Source organism: Triturus cristatus, chromosome 8 (assembly GCF_964204655.1).
Source record: "Triturus cristatus chromosome 8, aTriCri1.1, whole genome shotgun sequence".
NCBI lineage: Eukaryota > Metazoa > Chordata > Amphibia > Caudata > Salamandridae > Triturus > Triturus cristatus.
Window position 1 is genome coordinate 1,008,329,366 of NC_140591.1, and position 12,355 is coordinate 1,008,341,720.

At 45.2% G+C, this 12,355-nt stretch overlaps 1 protein-coding gene across 1 annotated transcript in view; it reads left to right on the top strand.

The window, feature by feature from the left end:
- The window catches only part of CFAP47 (cilia and flagella associated protein 47), a 2,697,962-nt gene that overhangs the window by 1,650,634 nt on the left and 1,034,973 nt on the right, over positions 1 to 12,355 (top strand). The window contains exon 53 of the mRNA XM_085622577.1: positions 185 to 292. Coding sequence (XP_085478703.1) covers positions 185 to 292 — 108 coding nt within the window. The remainder of the gene's footprint in view (positions 1 to 184; positions 293 to 12,355) is intronic.

The window sequence follows — 12,355 nt, forward strand, 5'->3', positions numbered from 1 at the left end:
CAGAGTTGTACAACCATGTGCGTAGCATGAAGACTTTACTGCCTACAGTCAATCATAGGTTTCCAACAATTCCATGTTGCAACATTTTTCAAGTTGTTTAAATTTGCTGCAATGCTCAATTTATTGTTATATGCTTAACAATTACTTTAAGAACTAATTAATCTATTTCTTTTATTTTTTCCAGTGTCATTTTCCAATCTGATGCTTTTGGGGAATTTTGGTATGCCTTGAATCTGACATCAGAGAAACCAGAACCAGTTACTTTGCCAGAAATAAGATGTGAACTTGGAAAGTAGGTTGCATTTTTACATAACGTAATGCTTACTTGTCATATTAAGTGAAGATGCACCACAAATGGAAACGTTAAAGTCTAACAGTCATACTACTGTACATTGATTGCAACATTTTTATTTTGAAATTTGATGCAACCATATATTTACCCCTTCTGAGTGTTTATAATGTGCCCATTTAAAGACTGGTCCAAACCGTATTTCCACTGTAATGCACATCAGGAATTGTGATCAATATAAATATAAAAGGCTTGATTAACAGAGACAATCATTATCCCCAGGGCGTAGAAATAAGTCTACTCTTGGCTGAAGGTGTATGACTTTTGGGGTATTCTAAAAGAACAAAATAATTTTGGCTTCAAACACAGGATTTTTGTAGTTCCAGCTATTCTCTTCTTGTCACCAAAAGGGAAATTTCTGATGGATACATCTGCCTGTGGATTCCTCACCTTATGAATATCCCCTCTGCGCCAGCATTGCGGAAACTTTTTGTAGCTCTCTGCGCCAATGAGGTCATCACAGCGTCATGGCTCCGCACGCGGCTCCACATGACGTCACCGGAGTCATAAGAAGACCACGTCGGCGTGATGACGTCAGTTCCTTTTTTTCCGCGCTACAAGCTAACGGATTTTCTTGGACTCTCCTGTCTTTCAACTGTTACTTTGTTTCAAGACTTTATTTGTTATTGTTTCGACTATGTCTGTTCCTAGGAAGTCGGGTTTCAAGCCCTGCAAGGAATGCAGAGGTCACATGTCCATTACTGACCCGCATGATGACTGTCTCTGGTGCCTCTCTAGCGATCACGATGTCAAAGGTTGTTCATCCTGTAGAATAATGAACCCTAAGTCGCTGAAGGAGAGAGAGGCCAAACTCTACATGTCCAAGGTGAGAAAGGAGAAAAGAGGTCGTAAGAGATCGAAGTCAAGGTCGTCGACTTCGCATGGATCCAAGAGAAGGCACAAGAAGAAGAAGAGACATGGGTCTTGACGTCGATCGTCCAAGTCTCGAGCTTCTAAGTCGCCTTCTTCTGCTCCTCGACGTCGTACCAGGGATGTTATTTCTCCTTCACCTTCTGAGTCTCCACAGGCTTCTCCAGACCAGTCTCCTGTCTTGGGTTCTCCGGTGCAGTCTCCGGCACCGGTTGATTCTCCGGCTTCGGATGGGGATTCGAATCCGGTAGAGGAAGAGTTTCCTGCTGCTCCTGTGGCTCCACCTGTTACTCCAGTGGATCCGACTCCGGAGACTCCACGTAAGGAAGTCGAACCGGCGCAGTTTCCTTCGTTCCCGGCGCCGGGATCGGATCCGTTGCATTTCATGAATGCGATGTATGGTATTTTTACCAGAGCCACATGCCCCTCTGGAGCACCGTCGGGTCCCATGGGCCCTTTGGTATTTAATTTGGGCATGCCTCAGCATTATCCTCTTTATGCCTTATATGCCGATGGTGCCGTCATGGCAGTATCCGGCGCCGAGGGTGTCGACGCCACTTGAGCGCTCTCCGGCTCCGTCCGGCGTCCCCTCTTCCAGGGTTCGTTCGACGCGGATCCCTGTAGCGGAGCCTACTTCGATTCCATTGCCGGATCCGTCGACGCCGCGGATGGTGCCGCTGACACCCCAGCCGAGGATGCATTCGAGAAGGCAAGCTCAAAGGCTTATTGAGGAGGAACAATATCGGGCTGGTGACATAGAGGAAGGAGAAATTTATGAGTCTGAGGACTTATTGGAAGATTTGTGTGAAGCAAGTGGTTTGGATGTCTCTTCGGAAGGTGACTTTGCTTTACAGAAGGCTTCTCCTTCGAAGGATGTAGCTCCTTATCATGTCGTTATCAAGAAGGCAGCTGAACTGCTGGACCTACAGCTTCCTATGGCTGAATATAAGCCTAATCTTTTAACAGAGGTGCTTCATTCTCCTTCGGCTGTGATGGAATCTCTTTTACCATTCAATGATGCTCTGACGGAGCCGATACTGAAAGTATGGAGTAATCCTCTTTCTGCTCCTGCAGTTTCTAGATCTGTTTCTAGGAGATATAGGCCGGCACCAGGAGACCCTGATTTCCTGTCTTCCCACCCGTCTCCTCAAAGTCTGGTAGTTCAAGCTTCTTGTTTGAAGCAGTCGGTTGGCTCTTTCCCTCAAGCACCGGCTGATAGAGATTCAAAAAAGCTTGAGCAATCAGCAAAGAAAGTATTTTCTTCTGCCAGTATGGCTTTAAAGTCCACAAATGCAACTTGTCTTTTGGGAAGATATATCCACGCCCTCATGGACTCTGCTAAACAGATTCTCCCTAAGCTGTCTGAAGAGGATCGGAACAACTTGAGTGAGGTTTTGATTGACTCCCAGGCTTCTGCTTGACAAGTAATCCAGTCGGTCTGGACACTTCAGATTCAGTGGCAAGGGTGATGGGTTTGTCTGTTGCCTCTAGGAGGCATGCTTGGTTAAGATCGTCAGGATTCACACCTGATGTGCAAGCTGCCCTTTTGGACCTCCCTTTTGATGGTTTAAGCTCTTCGGGGAGAAAGCGGACTTGGCCTTGCATAGATTTAGGACAGTAAAGCCATGGCAAAATCTCTGGGTTTGCAGTCTCAGTCGAGAGGGTATGGTTACAGAAGGTACTGTGGTTTTGGAAAGTCTTCTTTTCGTTCCCGTCAGCCTCAGCACCAGCAACAACAGCAGCAAAACCCTCTGTATAAATCCTACAAAGGTAAAGGCAGAGGTCGCCTTCATGGAGCTGGACGACATCCCTCTTCCTCCTCCTCCTCTACCTCCCCTCCCCTTCCCGGTAATGCAGGAAAGCAGCCCTAGATCCGCCATCCTGGATCATGTGGGTCCTGTGGGAGGTCGGCTTACCCATTTTCTGGAGGTTAACAACTTTGGACCTTTGGGTCCTAGATCTTGTGGAAAATGTGTATGCCCTTCCCTTCAGGGAATTCCCGCCTCCTTACCCTCCTTGCCAAGCATTTTGCACGGAGGATCATTTACTTCTCCTTCAGAAGGAGGTTCTTACCCTGTTTAAAAAAGGTGCGATAGAGGTTGTTCCGGAGCAGGAAAGGGGTCAGGGATGCTACTCTCAGTATTTCCTGATTCCCAAGAAGGATGGCATGTTACGTCCTATCCTGGACCTCAGAATCTTGAATCTATTTCTCAAGCAAGAGAGGTTCAAGATGTTCACTCTAGCACAGGTTCTTCAGGCGCTGCAGCAAGAGGACTGGATGGTGTCCATCGACTTGCAGGATGCGTATTTCCACATCCCAATCCTGAAGTCGCACAGAAAATATCTCTGTTTCACGGGTGGGTCGCAACATTACCAGTTTGCGGTTCTTCCATTTGGTCTTACTACTGCACCTCGAGTCTTCACCAAGGTGATGGCAGCCCATCTCAGAAGGTTGGGGATTCCGGTTTTCCCATACCTGGACGACTGGCTTCTGAAGGCAGAGTCACCAGAGATTGTGTGTCGTCATCTGCAGGTAACAACCCAGCTGTTGTACAAATTGGGTTTTTCAATAAATGTACCCAAGTCTCACCTGGTGCCCTCACAGCGCAACCTGTTCATAAGGGCGGTACTGGATACCACTGTGTGTCTAGCATTCCCTCCACCTCAAAGGATTCTCGATATACAGGAAATGATTCCCTTGTTTTACAATGGAGCGGTTGTTCCAGTTCTGAAGGTCCTTCGCCTGCTTGGTCTGTTTGCTTCCATCGGTGACCACAGTGATAACGGATGCCTCTACCCTAGGGTGGGGAGCACATCTGGGGGATCTGGAGATCAAGGGTCTTTGGTCTCCAGAAGAAAGGTTGTTTCACATCAACCTTTTGGAATTGTGGGCGATACGTTTGGCGCTCAAGGCATTTCTCCCTTCCCTTCGTGGTCAGTTGGTTCAAGTCCTGACGGACAACACTGCTGCGATGTGGTATGGTAACAAGCAGGGAGGAGTAGTGTCATACGTCTCTGCAGAGAGGCGTTGCGACTCTGGTCCTGGGCTCAGGACCATGGGATTTGCTTGATGGCAAATCATCTGGCCGGGGTGCTGAACGTGCGTGCGGACAGTCTCATTCGGCAGTTCTCCGCCGACCACGAGTGGATGCTTCATCTAGAGGTAGTCCGACACATCTTCCGGACGTGGGGGACTCCTCGGGTGGACCTGTTTGCCACTCACGAAAACATGCACTGCCCGACATTCTGCAGTCTCTAGTTTCCGGGGCAGGGAACGTTGGGGGACGCGTTTCAGTTGAGTTGGGGCTCGCAACTCCTTTACGCGTTTCCTCTCATACCCTTGATTCCTCAGGTTTTGAGGAAGATTCGCCAAGTTATATTGATCGCCCCGGATTGGCCAAGAAGGGTGTGGTACACGGACCTTCTTCACCTCTCGTTGCACACTCCGCTCCATCTCTCTCTCAGGACAGACCTCCTCTCTCAGATGGAGGGGCAAGTTCTACACCCCCACCTCCAGAACATGCACCTTCATGCCTGGAGATTGAACGAGGCAACTTGAATTCTTTTTCTCTCCCGCCTGACGTGGTGGACGTTATTTTATCGGCCAGGCGACACTCCACCAAGTCTGTCTATTCATGCAGTTGGTCTAGATTTGTTAAGTGGTGTGGGTAGAAATCTATTGATCCCTTAAAAGCTCATCTATCTGATGTTCTTTGTTTTTCTCTTCATTTGGCTCAGCAGGGTTTTGCTGTGGCCACTGTAAAAGGGTATTTGTTGTCTTTGTCGGCATTTTTGTGTTTACCTGATCAGCCTTCTTTATTTAAGCCTCCTATAGTCTTAAGATTTATTAAGGGGCTGACAAACATGTTTCCTCCACTCCTTTTATTATGCCCCAGTGGGACTTGAATTTGGTGATAACTTTTTTAATGGGTTCGTCATTCGAACCGATGCATAGTTGTCCTTTAAGACTTTTAACTTTTAAAATGGTCTTCCTGGTAGCTATCACGTCGGCCAGGAGGGTGAGTGAACTCCAGGCTTTGAGTTCAAAGCCTCCTTTTCTGATCATATATGCTGAAAGGATGGTACTTAGGACTAGGGCTGCTTTTCTGCCTAAGGTGGTGACTCCCTTCCACCTAGGTCAGACCATTACCCTTCCTACTTCCTATCCTCCCCCTCACCCTTCCAAGGAGGAGGAGAGACTTCATCGTTTAGATCCAAAGAGTGCAGTTAGCTTCTATTTGGACAGAACAACGGACTTCCGCCAGGATGACTAAAATGCAGGTTCCCTTGGAACAGAACTAAATAACATTTACCATATATATGAACACCAAACAAAAAACAAGGTAAAACCTACAACTCTTAGGTTGAAGTCTATCAATTATAATGAGCTGTTTAAATTGAATTCTAACACATAGTTTAAAGCTTTTACAAGTATTTCTTTAATTAAAATCACATAAAAATCAATGAATTTTACAAACAGTTCATAATACATATAAATTTAAACTTTTTTTTACTTTGATATATGTGAGACAAAGTTTTAAAAAGCATAAAAATACATACACACAAGAGAGAAAACACGATTTAAGACTCCTATAGTTAGTCTTTGTCTAAACATATCATCTGTAACAGTGAATTTGTGGTCTGGTTGAACTTATAATTGTGCAATGACGAGACCACATTCCAATAGAGATTATGTCATCAAAGTAGCTTCGACGCGTTCCGTTCCGATGGATCTTTCCGAATAATACCATCTTTTTCAAGACAAATGATTCATAGAGTTTTCTCTATATGTTATTCCCTGATTCTTAGTAATCCTTTTGTAGATGTGTGGACTTTGATTTTATTTTATTTTAAAAGCCGTATAATGTCCTGTGTTCTGTTCAAATAGACACAGTCTGTAGAATACGGAACTGCCACCATGATACGTATAATCACTGGATAGCCGCCACCTTGATATTTATAATCACTGGATAGCTTTCAGTATTGGGGCCTGTTGTTATATTAGTAGCTCACCTACTCTCGCCCCCTTTAGTTCTTTGACGTTTAAACAGTTCTTAGGGCGCCGTTTGTCAAACCACCCGAGGGGCAGATAAATCTTCCACCTCCACGATGTGCTATTTGAAATGCAGCCTGAGTCCTGCACGTACTACCCTGTCGTGACAATCATTCCGTCAGGATGACCAGCTCTTTGTTGGATATGCTGGTCGTATGAAGGGTAAGGCGGAGCACAAGCGCACTTTATCACGATGGATCATCTTGTGCATCAAGATATGCTACTGTCTAGTTGGTAAGGAGCCTCCTGTAAGCATTAGAGCTCATTCCACCAGGTCTAAATCTTCTACATCTGCATTGTCTAGAGGTGTACCTGTTTTGGACATCTGTAAGGCCGCAACTTGGGCCTCCCTCCACACTTTCGCGAAGCATTACTGCTTAGATTCCGAAGTGAGGAGGGATGGCCATTTCGCGCGTTCTGTTTTGCAGGACTTTTTGGTATGGAAGGGTGGACACCCACCTCCGGGGGAGGTACTGCTGTGGGATTCTATTCATAAGGTGAGAAATCCACAGGCAGATATATCCATCAGAAGAACAAGTTACTTACCTTCGGAAACGCTTTTTCTGTTGGATACAGTATCTGCCTGTGGATTCCTCACAGACCCACCCACCTCCCCGTTGTCCACCCTTTTATACCATAAAAGCTGAGGTTTTAGTTTTTTGACGTATTATGTGTACTCAAGACTTTATTACCTCTGTTTACTTGCTATTGTCATGTTTGAAGTGCAAGTGTTCTTCTTTCTTTATACACTGAGTGTATTTGTGTGAATTCTGTATACCATTTATATGTTGTCTCTATGTCGGTCCGCCCGTTTTGCCTCTGTGGCACGGAAAAAATGGGTGGAACTGACGTCATCACGCCGACGTGGTCTTTTTATGGCTCCGGTGACGTCATGCGGAGCTGCGTGCGGAGCCATGACGCTGTGATGACCTCGTCAGCGCAGAGAGCTACAAAAGGTTTCCGGAATGCTGGCGCAGAGGGGATATTCATAAGGTGAGGAATCCACAGGCAGATACTGTATCCACCAGAAAAAGCGTTACCGAAGGTAAGTAACTTGTTCATCTGCAACAAACCTCTGCCCCAATCCCACAGCACCATGAAGTTTGGCAGTGATAATTCCGCCTTTCTCGTCGTATTGCGTCACTTACATCAACATTTTGTAGGATTCATTTAATTATTTCTGCTATCAATCAATCAATCAATCAAAAACAACTTTATTCGGCTTTAAGATAAATCCGTAAAAGTTACATATTTCAATATTACAAATAAAAACATACAGTTCAAGAGAAATGGCCCATTAAAAGGATATATACACACAATGGTGATGGGGGATGCCTACCATCGTCAAGGGGGAACTAACTATCCATACAAGTCCTAAGTCTCAGTGTGGATTTCAAGAAACCCACTATAAAAGGTATACAATCTGGTTTCAACAGCTGTAAATAAAAAAGAGCTGGATGGACCTGAGTAAAATGCAACTTTTTTAAAAGTGGTGTAAAAAAATGTCTACGAGGTACTTCATAAAACTTACAAAAAAACATAAAGTGTAGCAAATCCTGTGGAGACATACCGTCGCAGCCACAGGATGCTAACACCTGACCTCTGCAGCTCCCTTTTGGAACAGCAAGTAGTAAGTGAAAAAAATCTAGTCGGAACCTGGATAATAAAAAGCGCTCATAGGTCGACAATTTCCCCAAAAGATATGGCTCTATAGAAGGGGTTGTTTTAAGCATCACAAATTTACGGACACTCAATTTTCCAAATTCTAATTCATCTCTTTCAAACTTTTTCAAACTAATAAAAGTTTTCTTTACAAACTCCATGTCTTTCAGAGTGATAGAATCAGGCTTTGAAAAGAGATCCGGACGCCCCAACTCTTCAAAACACCCCTTGATGTATTTCAGCCATGGTATACGTAACATATGTTCAAGATTTATGCTCTTCCTTAAGTTCTGATGGTTAAGAGCTAAGTCTTTGTTTAGCCAACATTTAAGCCAAAACACCAGGGAACGAAAAGCCAGTATGTCGCTTAAATACGGCATCCCCGTTTCTTCATGAACTACCAGAATTGATGTGCCACTAGGCACCCCTAAGAGATGTTTTAAAAAGGTGTTTTCCACCACCTGCAGGCTTTATACCCCCAGATTTCACTCCCATAGCTGGCAGTAGCAACACTTTTAGCCTGGTATATTTTCAACATTGCCGCGATTGGGCGCTTACCCATCTTAGCAGCAAAGTTGAAAATAGCAGCATTCACCCTTGTAACCTCCCCCTTTTTTTTTCTTTATAAGGGGTTCCCAGTTCAGGCAATCATCTACTAAAACCCCCAGATAAGAGAAAATTGAGGTCGTTGGCACTTTCCCACTTTAAAAGGGTACTGAAGTCCCCTTGCAGTTCTGGCAATGAGGACAGCATCGTCCGCATAAAGCAGAATGGGTAGACCTCGTCGCCCCACGTATGGGAAGTCGACCCCTGTATTTACCAAAGTTATATCCAAATCGTTAATATATACATTGAATAAAAAAGGGGCCAAAATACATCCCTGCCGAACCCCCCTCTCAATTCCAAAATCCCTTGATACACGGGGATCCTGAGCATATCTGATGTTATCTTTAGTGGCCCTGTGCAAATCCTCCAGGAAGTTAACCAAATTGTCCGCCACCCCCATGGCCCTCATGGATTGCCACAGCTTCGCCCGATTAACGCAGTCAAAAGCAGAGGAAAGATCCATGAAGGCCATGTAGATCGTACCTGGGCGTGCAATTGTGTACTTCCCTAGGATCATATATAAATTGAGGCATTGGGCCAGAGTCGAACATCCTGGATGAAATCCATATTGTATGTCGGAAATGATCTTGAACTCCTCTGCCCAGGAAGATAATATTTCCAATAACACCCCCTCTCACAACCTTCATCACGGAATTCAGAAGGGAGATCGGTCTATAGCACAAAGTGCTATTACGGTTGCCCTTCTTAAAAACCGGCACAATGGTTGAGGTGGCCCAAGAAGCCAGACAGCCATCCCTGGCTGCCGCATTTAGCACAGCCACCAGTACCGGACCCCAAAAATGTGGGTTTGATTTAAAAAGGTCTGGTGGGATGCCATCCGGGCCGGGAGCTTTATTACATGTCAACCCTGAAATCCCTGCCTCAACCTCCTTCTGTTCAAAAGTCACAGGGGCGGTAATATTAGCCCTACCATGGTATGGTAGTTGATCTATAAGGCACCTAATGATGGATTTAAAGTGGGCCACCCATTCATCCTCGGTTATATGGGCACCTAATTCCCCATCCCTGTCCTTCTCGAACATAGGGGCGATTAACAATACCCCAGAATCTCGAGCTGTTCCCTAAGGTACTTGACTCCAATAAGTCTCTCCAAGTCTCCTCCTTCAATTTCCCCTTATGGGTAGCCAAAGCCCGTTTATACTCAATTCGATGGGCAAAAACTAGGGGTTGGTTTCTTGGGATAACTTTTAAGGCTTCCTTCAGTTTTCTCGCAGCCCTAGAGCAAGAAGGGTCAAACCATCTAGGATCAGTTGACACTTTCCTATTTGAGGGAGCACTTAAAAGTTACCCAACCTTTGTGGTAATAACATCAAAAGCACCAAGAACGCCCCCCGGAGAGGAGCCAGGTGAAACAAAAAATGCTAATTCAGTTGCACAGGAGACTTTTACATCACCATAAAAAGTATCCGGGGATATCTGCGACCATTTTAGACGGCGCTTTTCATCTGTGAGTCCTAACAGGCCCGGTACTACCACCCTATCTTGTGTTAGCAACAGCCTGCCTCCCATGTGTACACAGAGGGGATTGTGGTCGCTATAAGCGCTATCCACAATTGTGAACCCGCAAAATTCAGACTGGAAGCCGGATGAAATCAAAATATGATCAATAAAGGATCCCACACCTCGCCCTTTAAATGAAGGGACAGAATATATACTATGGGGGGCGGACAAAGACATTAGTGACATCAAGTCAAATTCGTTGAGCAAATTGTTCAACGCGTCCCCCTGGGTAGAATGTTCAAAATGGAATCCCCGCATCCTTGCACATCCCAGCTCATCCATATGTGCATACTTAGGGTCTCCACAGGGATGAGTATTAAAATCACCCACCACCATGCGTTTATGCGCAGCAAAGCCGCAAGACTGCCTTATATAGCAACCCAGCTGGGCAATCTTACAGTCTCCCTGTGTGCTTATCGCATCATAAAAATTGATAATGCCCATACTATCCTTTCCCCTCCTCAGGATGATAACTTGAAAATCCTTGTTAACAGTCGGTAATGGCTCGATCTTAAAGGACACAGCCAAAGTTACAAAGATAGCCAAACCACCCCTAGCTCTACCGTGAACTGATGGGGAAGCAGGGACGAAAAATGCTTTATAGCCCTCTAAAAATAGGTCACAGTTCACCAGCTATGTCTCCTGAAGACAAATCACAGAGAATTGTCTGATAAACCTAATCCATAATGGATCCCAAAACTTGGCTGCCAGTCCTGCAATATTCCATGACAGCAAATTATTTGTATCTACATTAGAGATCACCTCATGATTTACTGCCAATAAAGGGACCCTCTGCTGAGGTTTGATCTCCCCAGCCATCTCTGTCCCACGAGCCACCCCACTTAATGTGGAATGGCAGGGAGACCCCTGTCAATGGGATATCTGTACAGCGAGCTCTATGTTCTTATTCAGTCAATCACACTCATCCAACATTGATAGGATTGAAAATGTGTTGGATAACTCTAATGGGGGAATAGAATAATGGCCAGTTGTTTAAGACAAAGCCCTTTGAGTTTGAGGGTACCTACCAACTGCGGCTTCAAAAGGTCTTTGAGTCCACCTTTCGCGAGAAACGAGTGTATTAGGGAGCCTTATAAAATCAGCCTTATAAAAAAAAAACAAAGGAAGAATCTGAATGTCCGAACCCCGATGTATGTGATCAGGAAAAGCATCCCGTAAAATTCTATCCATAAGGAAGGATCTGTTAAAATTCACAATAATACAATCTCCCCCACCGGGTTTCGTCGAGCTTCCTATCCAACCAACACGACGCACCATAATAATGTTGCATTCCACTCTTAGACCCACAGAGATGTTAGTCGACAGCCAATGAAGAACCTTATTTTTAAGTTGATTAAAATCCTTGTGGGACCCTGGCGGAAGCGGTGGCACATTCCCCAGAACCACTACAAAGGGTGTGGATTGTGGGGGAAGATTGATGACCAGTGAATTCTGTGAAACGCATGTTGACTGCCCCTGCATCTCCTCCAATGAGCTGCCTAATCTTTGGGGAGCCAGACCCTGATGGTAAATGGATGAAGCCCCACTTAATACCTGTCTTTCTCGTGTACCTTCTACCATCCCCCCTACTTCTTGAAAGGCCAAACTTTTAGATTGTGTCTGGACTCCACTAGGGAACGGACGATCAGAAGGTTCTGTAGATGGACCGGGGACGGATATAGTGCTAGAAGCTATGTTATTTCTAGTCCCGTCCAAAATCACAGATTGAACGGGTGAAGCTGACCTATTACGCTCTTCTAGACATTTCTCAATTGAGTTTAACCTATCCAAAATGGAGCTCAGCTTGGCATCCAACAAGCTACTCATAGTTGATTTAAAGGCTTCCATCATATCCGGATGAACTGTATTATCAACTATCGGTGCAGATGCCGACTTTTTATTGGTTGCCTTGGCGGTTACATTTGGTTTTACTTTTTTGGCTTTACTCCCTAATGGCTGAGATTTTCTTTTTATACTCCCACAGGGCCTATGTGTCATACTGGGTTGTTGGAGAGGTCTAACACTACTGGGCACTTCTAAAGATATATATTTGTCGGTGCCTCCATTCCCAGAAATGGGATAAGAAACACCACTCTCCCTGTTCTCGATGACAATAACTGGGGAGCGAGGTCTATAAGGCACCTCGCAAAGAGTTTTTCGCAAGGGGGATGGGATATCATTATCCTGTGGACTGGCATCCGGCCCAAGAATTGAAGGCGAACTTAGAGATTCAATAGTAACTTCCCTTAAAGAGGCTGTAGGGCCAAACAGGTTGGAAAATAGGCCATTGGATG